Here is a 13,523-nt window from a genome sequence, read left to right on the forward strand (position 1 = left end):
AACCCTTAACCTTTACCTTTCATTATCTGAGCGGAGACCACAAGGGGGCACTAGAGAGAGAGAGATAGTCAATTTTGCTGGTTATTTCCCCTCCCCACTTCCCATTTCATAAATGAGAGTAACTGGAAATGTTTTTAAGTGGTATAATCCTCACTAGGTATCGAAAGCTAGAAAAAAATTAAAGAAAAGCAGAAAGGAGGATCTATATCAGTGATTTCTAACTTTTTTTGGCCATGATCCACCTAATCATACCTAAAATCCTGATTCTGCCCCAATTATATAATTCTTATTATTGAAAAAGTGAAATCTTATTAATGTGGAGGAAGCCTAAAAGGCCATGAAAACATTGATTACAAAAATGTGTTGGATAATCCAGAATGTTGGATAAGTGAGACTCTACTGTACACTTAGGAATGATAATTAAAAGTTGCTGATGAGAACTGTGACAAATGATTAACTGTTGACATGGCAGATTTGATGAACTTTTGGTGAAAAACAACGTGTTCACATTATCAGACACAATGGCTCTTTAAGTTAAGAAAATGTTCGTTACGCTTAGAAGGAAGTCAACACAAGACTCCTTACGTTTACCAACACCAATTAAGAATGTCAACACCTGTCCAGGAACTGAGATAGAATCAACATGTTTCAGGCCGGAAAAAATCTATCATTCATTTACAACTTTGGAACAACATTAGCAGAAATACTGCTATATAAGAGGGTCTAAATAGTATATATCAAATCAATGTAGGGGCTCCATAATAAGTTTAAATCAATACTTTTCAGCAGCTGACTTACTTGATTCTTTCTTCTTTTTAGCAATTGCCTTTTTCTTGGAAACTGCATCATGCTTTCGTTCCTCTTGGCTTCCCAGCACTTCTGGTTTTTTTAGGGGAGCGTTCGGCAGAGTGCCAAGTGGTGGAAGAACACTTGCTGCCACCTCTTTGGGAGCGACATCAAGAATAGGATCTTCTGAGGAAGTAGCTGGCAGGGAAGAAATTCCTTGGCTAGAAGTCAGCTCATCCTTCCCCACCTTCTTCTCCTTCTTTTTCTTATCTTTAGGAGACGGGATTGGCTTCTCTTTCGCTTGGGAAGGAGATGAAAGTGGCATGATAGGTGATTGAATATTGGTTGGCTCAATGACCAAAACTGGTTCAGGGCTTAAGTCTTTATTGCTGTCAGAATCATCCAGAGCCTGGTCTGGCTCAGGTATTCCTCCATTAGGTTTCTCCTCCCTTTTTTTGGCCTTCCCTTTCTTCTCAGCAGGCTTCTCTTTCTTTTTCTTCTCCACCTTCTGCTGGCTGGCTTTCTCAAGCTCTTTCCGTTGCTTTGCCAAAGCTTCTTCATAAGAGGTCTCCTTCATAGAAAAGGTGGACACCAGGAATATCCCAATGGCTGAGACCACCATAAATCCTCCAAAAACCATGACGCCCAGCATCTGAGGGTCGAAAAGATCCATCTTGGCTCCGTGGTCTTAATCTGCCAAACAAGAAAGAGAACATTAATGCTGATATACGGACATGCAGTGTTGCTTTATACAGGGCTAGGGCACAAGGAGGATCTCAGGAAATAGGAGTTGACTGGTTTCCATCTTCAAGCAATCTTTTCAATGAAATGCCATTGTATACAATGGAAACCTATTGCATACTATTATTATTTCATTGCTGATCTGCAGTTCAGTCCCTAAATTTCCAAAGAGTCCATCCTCTCTAAATCTCCTCCCAGACAAGCAGATTGAAGCTGACCGGAGAGAGTGAACCATATGCCATAAATACACTGCTTGCCAACAGGAAACCTTTTATGATATATTCTAGAACACTTTGTAATACTAAAAACATTTGCACCAAGATTTAGGTAGAGGTAAAGGTAAAGGTTTTCGCCTGACATTAAGTCCTGTCGGGTCCGACTCTGGAGATTGGTGCTCATCTCCATTTCTAAGCCAAAGAGCCGGTGTTGTCCATAGACACTTCGAAGATCATGTGGCCGGCATGACTGCATTGAGCGCAGTTTCCTTCCTCCTGGAGCGGTAGCTATTTATCTACTCACATTTGCATGTAATCAATCTAGGTGTAAGTCATAGCCAAAGGAAAACAAGCAGTGTGCCAACAAAGTCAGAAAAAGATAAACATATTCAGATCTAGAAGTATGAATAGGTAGATGTATGAATAGGTAGTATCTTGTAATCAGTGTGTTTTTCATACAATTCCAACTAGACAAACTGAAATGGTGAATGAAAAAAATCAAACTTTTTGTAAATCCTACTGATTAAGTGGATCAACCCTAGTTAGGACTAGGGTAATACAATTTTGAACTTGTTCCAAACAGAGGAACTTAAGATGGTTTTCTGGCCATTTCTACATATTAAGTGAGAAGTGCAGATTTCCTATTTACCCCCTTAACTGTTGAAGGGGAGTATGGGGAAAAAAATCAGGATATTCTTGTTTAAGTGGTTGGTGAGTTGAAATCAGGAAGAAGTTGTTTCACTCAAAACATTCTTAAGAAGTTATATAATCACGAAGTATACTGACTGAACTGCTGACCTGTAGGTTGGGTTGCTGACCTGAAAGTTGGCCTTTCGAATCCACGAGGCGGGGTGAGCTCCTGTCTGTCAGCTCTAGCTTGTGGGAACATGAGAGAAGCCTCCCAGCAGGATGGTAACACATCTGGGCATCCCCTGGGCGACATCTCTGTAGACGGCCAACTCTTTCACACCAGAAGCGACTTGCAGTATGTTCTCAAGTCACTTCTGACACAATAACAAAAATGTAATCATGAAAATTTATATTTTACTAAAGTTTATATAATTTTTTATTTAAAAAATATGTATGAATCCATTTTAATGTTCCCATCTTAAAATATCAAGGGTCTTTCCAACTGCATGAGAGGAACGGTAGTAGGATTAAAGCAAAAGTCATCTGACATTAAGCTTCTTGAAGAAACTTTAAAAGAAGTGCAATTCTGCCCTGATTCAGGGAATCTATAAAGCATAATTAACATACAAAAAGTAGGGATGCCACTCCATCAATGTGCTGATTGCACTTCAAATGTGGAGAGTGAACTTTGAGTCCCATATTGAGACAAAAGTGGGATAGAAATGGAATAAATAAATAACATAAATAAATATCCTGCATTCATGTAGGTCCACTGAACTCTGATTTTTCCACCTGAATAATAAGGCTGTTCATTAAAACCTTTTGAGCCCCATATGGTAGAACAGGGAAAAAAGTAATAAGTTTGATGTTTGAGATGGTTTTATTTATTTCAGTTGCCACACAAGAATAACAGAATTAAGACTCAGGAGGCGCACCAAGGTTCGCTTAGCCTTGACACCCTGCTTTTGCACAAAATCCACAGCTAAAATATATATTCCCCAACAGATGGCCGTCAGAGCTATATTTAGAAACGGACAATCTTCTAAAGCAGAGCTTTCCAAACGGTGTGTCCTGACGCATTAGTGTGTAGGTGTGTCACGCAAACGTAACAAGACACCTCTGAGTCTATGTGAAATAAGCATCACATCGTGTATTTTTGAAAACAGAACTGAAACGCTTACATGATGTTCCCATACATTTCGTTATTTCAATTTATGGTTGTGTCCTGTTCTCTAATAAGAGGCTGGCTTGTTCTAAGGGATTTAACCCCCAGTTGGCTAGGAAAACTGATTTACTGTGTTGCAAAATGATACATATTGAAAAAGTGTGTTGCAAACATAAAAGGTCTGTTCAAAGTAACATCTGTTTCAACACTATTCTCAGGATCAGCCAACACTGTAAAGAAGTAAGGTATAATAAAACTTTTAAATAATAATAATAATACTTTATTTCTCCCCGTAAGGACTCAGGGCGGTTTACATACATATAAAACAGGCAAACATTCGATGCCATGCTTGAATGTGCAAAACAGGGATACTTAGACTTCTTTGGGTCACTTGCATCAGGGGAACACTAAAGGATTGCTAGTCATAAACAACCTCAGGTGGCTAGAAAAACTGAAATGCTGATTCCTTGGATTGATATCTCTATGGACCCCACCCCATGGATTCTGGTCTCCATTTCCATGTGTTTTGGGAATGGAGCCCATCACATGATATAAAGGCACTTCCAGTGGAACTGTGTGGGACTCAGTTTCCGTAGCGCATGGAAAGGCAGCCCAGAATGCACTTTTGGGCAAACCGGGGCAAAGACGGATCTTAATGGAGAAAGGGCATGGGATGCCTGGCCTGTGGACTCAAGCAACAATGGATCTGGAGCAAACTTGGCACAAATACTCAATATGCCCAAATTTGAACACTGGTGGACTTTGGGGAAAATAGACCTTGACATTTGGGAGTTGTAGTTGCTGGGATTTATAGTTCACCTACAATCAAACAGCTCCTTGAACCCCACCAACGATAGAATTGGGCCAAACCTCCCAGGCAGAATCACAGAATGACCAACAGAAAATACTGGAGGGATTTGGGTTCTTAGGACCATATGAAAAATGTATTTTCTGATGGTCTTTGGTGACTCCTTTGAAACCCCCCTCACGACTCCCTTAGGGTCTCGAACCCCAGGTTGAGAAATCCTGATTTAAGAAGTCCTTTCTCAGAGCTTGTCCATTTGTGATGGTCCCGAATGGGGCCAATATTTTAGCAAGAAGGCACACACAGCCCACTCTTTCCCCTTTGACCTGCTAGGTAGGGAGCAAATAAGCCATTTCACAACAGACCTGGCTTAAATCCTGTGCCGACAGGAGGAGGCGGACAAAGGCAAAGCAAAGGGGAAAGGGGCCCCTAACCACCGCCCCCTCCTAATCCCTTCTTCTTTACCTAACTGTCCCAGTGTCCATACTGGTACTGTGGTACAGGTGTCTTTTTATAGGTGTTATAGTTTGGAGGACCTAGAGATATTCATGTTTTTCCCACTTTCACAGAGGGACTGTGTCTCTAAACCCTAGCAAAGTGGAGAGCTAATACTTATTTCAGATACTTAAATTTTAAACAGCACATCCATTTGTTCTTTTTGTTAATGCCAAGACCACAGGCGATTCGCATTCACACAAATAAAGACAGCATGGGAAAGAGCAACAAGACAAAACGATATGAAAGAGCAACAGTATAAAAAACATTATAAAAGTGCTGCATAAAACTTGCCTACTAAATTCCAATGCCACAAAAATGAAATATAATGTGAAAAATAAAATTCTGCAGCACAGCATTAATTGTATCCAAGATGGTGTAGTGGTTTTACTATTGGGCTTGGGGAGCACCTACACTGTGGATTTGATGCAATTTGAGACCACTTCAACTGCCATGGCTCAATGCTATGGATTCATTAAGGGTTGTAACTTGGTGAGGCATCATCAGTCTTTGACAAAAAAAAGGCTAAAAGACTAAAGCCTACAACTCACATGATTCCATTGCATTAAGTCACAGCAGTTACAGAGGTCTCAAACTGATCAATTTTGCAGTGTAGATGCATCCTAGGACACTGAGAAACCAGGATTTGAATTCCAGTTCAACTATGGAATCCCACTGGGTGGTCTTGGAAAAGTCGTACATTCTTAGCCTCAGAGGAAGGCAAATGCAAATCCTTTCTGCCAAGAATTAATTCTGCCAAGAAAATCCTAAAATAGGTTTGCCTTAGGGATGTTGTTAAGTCAGAAATTTCAGCCCAGCCACACTGTCGATTTGATTTCTTCCCAGCAATAAAAGATTTGACCAATGTCTAAACCTGACTTAAAACAGCTCAATATGAACAGCAGAGTTATTGGAGTCCCTATTAAAATCTGCACAGGGCAGCAGCCCATAATCAGTTAAATTCACAAATGTAGTGGGAAACTGTAGTAATAACATCAGTACAGTTGGCTTTCCAGAAAGGCTATGTTTACATATTTATAATGTCATTGCATATAATGGGACGAGTGTTCATGGATTTTGGTATCCACAGAGTCCCAGAACCAGGCCTAAATCTATCTATCTATCTATCTATCTATCTATCTATCTATCTATCTATCTATCTATCTATCTATCTTCTATACACATAATAAAAGTGAAAATCTGTATATGTGTATGTGGCACAAGTGTCCATTTACACAGACAAGCTCTCGCCTCCACAAACTGCTAAACTCCCAGTGCTGAGGAGCCACCAATGGCCCTCCCTCCGAAGAACATTGCAGATTATAGCGGGCACCATATCCAAGAGCCCAGTCTATGTCTCCCATAAACACCATACTGCCCACCATCCAAGTGAAGGCTTTCATGCGGGGACCTTTTAATTCTAGATTTTCTGTTTTTCCTCCACCAAAGACACTTCCCAGTGTTCCTTTCTCTCTCCATTGGTGTGGAATTTGCCTGTTCCTGCTCACTGCCTATCCCTTAACCCTTTCCTAACCTTTCCTATGGCACACAGCAAACAAAACGGAATTGATCAGCAACTAAACATACTGGAAGGGTTTGGAGGGCTAACTCAGCAAGATGAAAGTTGTAGTTTACCCTGCATCAAGACACAGCACTGTGACCCTCACTGACAATGGACCTGGGCCACATTTGGCACACAGAACCCCCATGACACAGAACATAATGGAGGGATTTGGGAGGGATTGGTTTTCACATCTAGGAGTTGTAGGTACAGGGATTTATAGTTCACCTGCAATCAAAGAGCACTCTGATCCCCACCAATGATGAACCTTGACCAAACTTGGCACACAGAACTCCCATGACCAACTGAACCTACTTGATAAGGTTTGCGGGAACTGACCTTCATTTCTGGGAGTTATAGTTCACCTACATCCGGAGACACCGTGACCCCCCCATCGACAATAGACCGGGACCAAACTTGGCAAACACAACCCACAAGACCAACTGATCATACTAGAGGGGTTTGAGGGGAACTGACCTTCATTTCCGGGAGTTATAGTTCACATACATCTAGAGACACAGTGACCCCCATGGACAATAGACCGGGACCAAACTTGGCACACAGAACCACCATGAACAACTGAACCTACTGCAGGGAATTGAGGGCGACTGACATACCAAGGTGGGAGTTGTAGTTTACCCTACAGCCAGAGAGCACACTGAACACCACCGATGATGGATCTAGAGAGCAAACTTGCCCAACATGACCAACTTTAACCACTGATGGAGTTTCAGGGGGTTAACCTGGCATTATGTGAGTTGTAGTTCACCCACAAGCTTATACATTTTGGACAATTAAAAAATTGACTTACAAATAACCCAGGCAACACCGGATACCCAAGCTAGTGTACAAATAAAATACCTTTCTTTTAAAACAAAGGAATGTCTGCTTTAGCATGAATATTTCATTGCTACTTAGAATCATAGAGTTGGAAGAGACCCCAAGGGCCACGTCGTCCAACCCCATTCTTCCAGGCAGGAACACAAAACACTCCTGACAGATGGCCATCCAGTCTCTGCTTCAAAACCTTCAGAGATTCCACTTAATAGCCTATAGTGCAGCCTTTCTCGACTCTTTAACTCAGGGAACCAAGATGATATTTACAACTCAAAATGTTTGCTTAAAACTTTCCAAACCTTACAGTTTAGGGAAACTCTGAGAAACTCTGGTTTATAGCAACAGTTGTGCAGAATGAATTAGTACAAATAGGTGAGCTGACAAAAGAGGCATATGCTCCTGAAAACTAATTCTGATTTCAAAATTTAGGATACATACCAATGGCCTCCCTCCTCTCCAAAAATACGATCCATCCAATAACACTATGTAACAGAATTTGAAAAGTTTTTCGTTCCTGGTTTGAAAGTGTTATTTCCTGTTTAATTGTGTGGTACTTACTTACTTTGAAAATATCTATTCTACTCCAGAAACTTTATTTTTGTGGCTGCCACAAACTATGTTGAGTTGGTTGTGACTAGATGAGATATGCACTGAAAAACTACAGCAAAATGTGATGCAGGATGCCCTGCAAAAACAAACTTTTTGTGGTTTAATCAACTTTCCCCATGTTTTTATGATTGAGCCAATTAGGAAATGACATTTATAACCCAGGAACAAAAATCGTGTCATATAGTGTTAGAGCAAGGCCAAGTAGGAGAGCTACTGTAGTGTTTGAATGTTGTACTATTACTCTATAGATCAGTAGACTCTGTAGCTGGATGGCCATCTGTCAGGGATACTTTGATGGTGCTTTTCCTACATTGCAGGGGGTTGGACTAGATGGCCCATGTGGTGTCATCCAACTCTATGATTCTATGACCACATGACCAAGCATGTGGACAATTTCAACAGAAAGGAGGAAACCATGAAAATGAACAAAATCTGGCTACCAGTATTTTTTTTTAAAAAAACCTCTAAAATCAAGACATCAAATAAAGAGCAACATTCAGAAAATGGGAGAATTCCAGACAAGAAAAAATCAGGGCCAGTTAACACCTCCCAGACAGAAAACAGCTAGGCTTTGAAGCTGCAAGGCTATTCAATGCTAATCAAGGTGGCCAATTGCTACATTCACGCTTGCCTCAGGCAGACAAGAGTTCTTTCTCCCACCCTGGACACTCCACATATATATAAACCCCTCTTGCTTAGTTTCCCAACAGACCTCACAACCTCTGAGGATGTCTGCCACAAATGTGGGCAAAATATCAGGAAAAAATGCTTCTGGAACATGGCCATACAGCTCGGAAAACTCACAGCAACACAGGGTTGAATTTGCCAATCAAGCAGTTGGAAAGGAGATGAATGCATGCAACAATAAAAGGAGGCAGAATGCAGAAGGAAAAGAGGGAAACTACATTACAAAGTGAGTAGAATCAATTGCTTTGGGGAAAAAACTACACATTCAAGAGAAGAGGCAACAGGGGAAATCTATGAGGCTGCATTTTCAAACCACCTCTGAATCATGGCATGATAGAGTTGGAAGAGTCGCCAAGGGTCATCCAATCCAAACCCCATTCTCCCATGCAGGGGAAGCACAATCAAAGCACTCTTGTCAGATGGCCATCCAGCATCTGCTTAAAAGCTTCCAGACTCTTGGAATCGCAGTGCCCATTTAAGCTACTGCATCACATTGCTGACTCACATTCAGGCTCCTAAATTCAATGTGTTGTCAAAGGTTTCATGCCCAGAATCATCACTGCTGTGAGTTTTCCAGGCTGTATGTTCATGTTCCAGAAGCATTCTCTCCTGACGTTTTGCCTACATCTATGGCAGGCATCCTCAGAGGTTGTGAGGTCTGATGGAAACTAGGCAAGTGGAGGTTATATATCTGTGGAATGTCCAGGGTGGGAGAAAGAACTCTTGCCTACCTAAAGCAATGTTGCAACTGGCCAGCTTGATCAGCATCAAAAAGCCTTGCAGCTTCAAAGCCTGGCTGTTTCTTGCCTGGAGGAATCCTTTGTTGAGAGGTGTTAGTTGGCCCTGATTGTTTTGTGTCTGGAATTCCCGTTTTTTGAATGTTGCTCTCAGGGCTGTAGCCAAGGGGATGGGGGAGTTACCCTCCCCCCCCCCGAAATTTTTCAGGATTTAAAAAAACTTGGTTTACTCCAGAATTTTAACTGATTGACTAGTTAACCAAATCCACAAGAGTATCCTCTGTCTTGAGTGTCCACTGAAGATTATCGAAGGAGCCTGATTTGTAAATTATTTTGCGTTATGGAACTACACTTCATGATTTGTTTTACAAAAAAGTTTCAACACCCCAGCCCCCATTTTTTTCTGGCTATGGCCCTGGTTGCTCTTTAAATGTAATTTTTATCCTATATTGTTGTTTTAGTTGATATATTATATTACTCTTTTATCTTTTTTATACTGTGATTTGTACTATGTTGTTTATATTTTGTCCTTATGTTGTTTGGGCCATTGCCCCGAGTCCCCGCGGGGAGATGGTGGCGGGGTATAAATAAAGTTTAATTATTATTTATTATCATTACTTACTGTTCTGATTTTAGAGTTTTTTTAAAAAAAAATGCTGGTAGCCAGATTTTATCCAGGCAGGAAACAATCAGGGCCAGCCAACACTTCCCAACAAAGGATTCCCTCCGACAGGGAGCAGCCAGGCTTTGAAGCTGCAAGGCCATTTAATGCTAATTGCAACATTCGCACTTGCCTCAAGCAGACAGAAGTTCTTTCTCCCACCCTGAGCATTCCACAGATATATAAACCCCACTTGCCTAATTTCCAACAGATCTCACAACCTCTGAGGATGTCTGCCACAGATGTGGGCGAAACGTCAGGAGAGAATGCTTCTGGAACATGAACATACAGTCCGGAAAACTCAGAGCAACTCCTAATTGTAGTGACCGAGCGAGAGATTGAGAGAGAGAGATTGAGCGAGGGCAGCGGCGGCGGAACTGTGGGCGGCCAGGGCTCCTCCTTCCTTCCGGGAGGATTGGACACGTCGCCTTTCCGGGAAGCCTGGCTGCCTCCCCCCCCACCCCTTCGGCCACGGCGAGAGGAGGCCGCGGAGGGGAACAGGCAGGCAGGCAGGCAGGGAGGAGGAGGAGGAGGAGGAGGAGGAGGAGGAAGGGGGCCGACCGGGCAGCCGGGCCCAGCCTCCCCCCTTCCTGGCCACGTTGACTCCTCCGCCATCCGCGCAAAGGCATCCCCTGCCTCTTCCTTCCCCGCGGCACCCGCGGAGCTTTCCCTTCCTCCCTTCAGCGCTGGGCCATCGCCCTCGATGTTGCCTCGATGGGCAGGGCAGGCTCATCCCCAGCCGAGTGGAGCCATCGCCCAAACCCTTCGGAAGGAAGGTTGCCTACTCTCCTTATAATGATGATGATTATGATAACACTCCCCTTCTCCTTATCTCCTCGACCTTCACCACCTTTTCCTCATCCTCCTTATCCTTCTTCCTCCCCTTTTCCTCTTCTTCCTTCTCCTCCTCTTCCTCCTCCTTCTCCCTCTTCACCACCTTTTCCTCCTCTCCTTCTCCCCCTTCCTCTCCTCTTTTTCCTCCTTCTCCTCCTCATTGTCTTCCTCTCCTTTTCCTCCTCCTTCACCACCCTTTCCTCCTTCTCCTCCTTCCTCTCCTCCTCCTCTTCCTCCTCATTCTCTTCTTTCCCCCTTTTTCTCCTGCTCTGCCTCTTCCTTTCTCTTCCTTCTCCTCTTCCTTCCTTCTCTTCCTTCACCTTCTCTTCTTTCCCTCATTCTCCTCTTTTTCCTCCTTCTCCTGCACCACCTTTTCCCCCTCTCCTTCTCCCCGTCCTCTCCTCCTCTTTTTCCTTTCTCTTCCTTCTCTTTCTTTTCCTCCTCCTCCTCCTCATCCTTTTCCTTCTCCTTCTCTGTGCTTTCTCCCTTCTCTTCTTTCCTGCCTCTTCCTCTTTTTCCTCCGTCTCCTTCTTCACCACCTTCTCCCCTTCCTCTCTTTCTCCTATTTTCCTCCTTTCTCTTCCTTCTCCTTTTCTTCCTCCTCCATCCTCTCCTTTTCCTCTTTTTCCTCCTTCTCCTCCTTCACCTCCTTTTCTTTCTCCTCCTCCTCATCCTTTTCCTCCTCCTTCTCTGTGCTTTCTCCCTTCTCTTCTTTCCATCCTCTTCCTCTTTTTCCTCAATCTCCTTCTTCACCACCTCCTCTTCTCCTCCCCTTCCTCTCCTTTTCCTCTTTTTCCTCCTTCTCCTCCACCACCTTTTCTTCCTCCTCCTCCTTCTCTTCTTTCCCTCCTCTTCCTCCATCAGCTTCTTCCTCCTTCTCCTCCTCTTCTTTTCCTCCTTCTCCTTAATAATAACAACAACAACTTTATTTCTATCCCACCCCATCTCCCTAAAGCAGTGGTTCCCAACCTTATTTTTTGACTGACCAGAGACTTCTCTTCAAAATTAGTATCAAAATTGTTTTGGTCTACTTTAGAATCAGTTTGGTTATTTGGGGTGCAGATTCAGAAAATTGCATTGGATAGACCACATCAGCTCTAGTTTCCAATACAGAACATATGCCATCCAGTAGTTGCCATCTGCGCTCCCACGTATTGAATAATCTAGAGCGGATGTGGTCTATCCAATGCAATATTCTGAATCAGCACCCCAAATAACTCCAGGAACAGGCCCTGGGGCCAATTTTCCCTGCATATCTCGCAGACCTTATTTTAGGTCTCTCGGCCCACAGGTTGGGAACCACAACCCTAAAGGGACTTGGGGAAGCTTACAAGGCAACCATACTGCAACGCAGAACATATAACATGCAACAAAAATGTGCCAAAATCAAGAAACAGCACCAATTAAGATAAAATAACAACATGCATGGATGAACATAAAACGCCTCCATTAAAGCTAATTATTAATAGAAACACAGCAATAAATAGCAGTTCAAAGCAACTTGAGCATCCCAGCCACATAACAGATTCAAAAGATCAGCATTAAAAGGTCAGGGTAAAAACGTAATTCCTCTCTTTTTTCTCCTCCTTCACCACTTTTCCCTTTTCCTACTCCTTTTCTTCTTCCTCCTTCTCATTCTCACTCCCTTCTTTCTCCTTTAATGCGGCAGTGGTTCTCAACCTGTGGGTCCCCAGGTGTTTTGGCCTACAACTCCCAGAAATCCCATCCAGTTTACCAGCTGTTAGGATTTCTGGGAGTTGAAGGCCAAAACACCTGGGGACCCACAGGTTGAGAACCACTGCAATAAGTGCTGTAGCTGGAGGGGGTTAAGCGTTCAACCCCCCTACAAATGTTTTAGGTTTAAAAAAGTGGTTTACTCATGAATTTTAACTAGTTAACGTTTTTTTCTGGCTACAGGCCTGCCTGTATGTTCCCTGTCTTTTTATCACTAATAATAAGACCAAATTGCAAAGACTCTGGCACAAGCCAGTCAAGGTGGTCCCAGTGGTGATCGGCACACTGCGTGCAGTGCCTGAAGACCTTGGCTTGCACTTGAAAACAATCGACTCTGACAAAATTACCATCTGTCAGCTGCAAAAGGCCACCCTGCTCGGATCTGCATTCATTATTCGCCAATACATCACACAGTCCTAGACACTTGGGAAGTGTCCAGCGTGTGACCCAATACAACAGCCAGCATAATGATCTTGTTTGCTGTGTATTCATCTTGCTGTGTATATAATTATAATCATAATCTTTATTTATACCGCAGCCCCTCTCCACAAGGACTCAGGGTGGCTCATGACAAATAATAATAAAATAATAAAACTTTATTTCTACCCTGCCACCATCTCCCAAAAGGGACTCGGGGTGGCTTACAAAACACTCTTAATGGAACAATATATAAAAAAGGTAAAGCTTTTCCCCTGACATTAAGACTAGTAGTGTCCGATTCTGGGAGTTGGTGCTCATCTCCAAGCCGAAGAGCTGGCATTGTCCGTAGACACCTCCAAGGTCATGTGACCAGCATGACTACATGAAGCGCCATTACAGTACCTTCCTGCCGGAGTGGTGCCTATTGATCTCACATTTGCATGTTTTTGAACTGCTAGGTTGGCAGAAGCTGGAGCTAACAGTGGGAGCTCACCCTTCTCAGATTCGAACTGCTTTTCAGTCAGCAAGTTCAGCGGCTCAGTAGTTTGATCCACTGCGCCATTGGGGCTCCAATACATATGGTACAATAAATACAGATACATCGAT

General features: G+C 43.0%; 1 protein-coding gene across 3 annotated transcripts in view; it reads right to left on the reverse strand.

Moving 5' to 3' along the window:
- rrbp1 (ribosome binding protein 1) overlaps positions 1 to 13,523 on the reverse strand; it is a 51,174-nt gene that overhangs the window by 35,844 nt on the left and 1,807 nt on the right. For all 3 annotated transcript variants that reach the window (XM_062977826.1, XM_062977824.1, XM_062977825.1), the window contains exon 2: positions 799 to 1,479. In XM_062977826.1, coding sequence (XP_062833896.1) covers positions 799 to 1,459 — 661 coding nt within the window. In that variant the 5' untranslated portion in view covers positions 1,460 to 1,479. The remainder of the gene's footprint in view (positions 1 to 798; positions 1,480 to 13,523) is intronic.

Source organism: Anolis carolinensis, chromosome 4 (assembly GCF_035594765.1).
Source record: "Anolis carolinensis isolate JA03-04 chromosome 4, rAnoCar3.1.pri, whole genome shotgun sequence".
In the NCBI taxonomy this organism is placed as follows: Eukaryota; Metazoa; Chordata; class Lepidosauria; order Squamata; family Dactyloidae; genus Anolis; species Anolis carolinensis.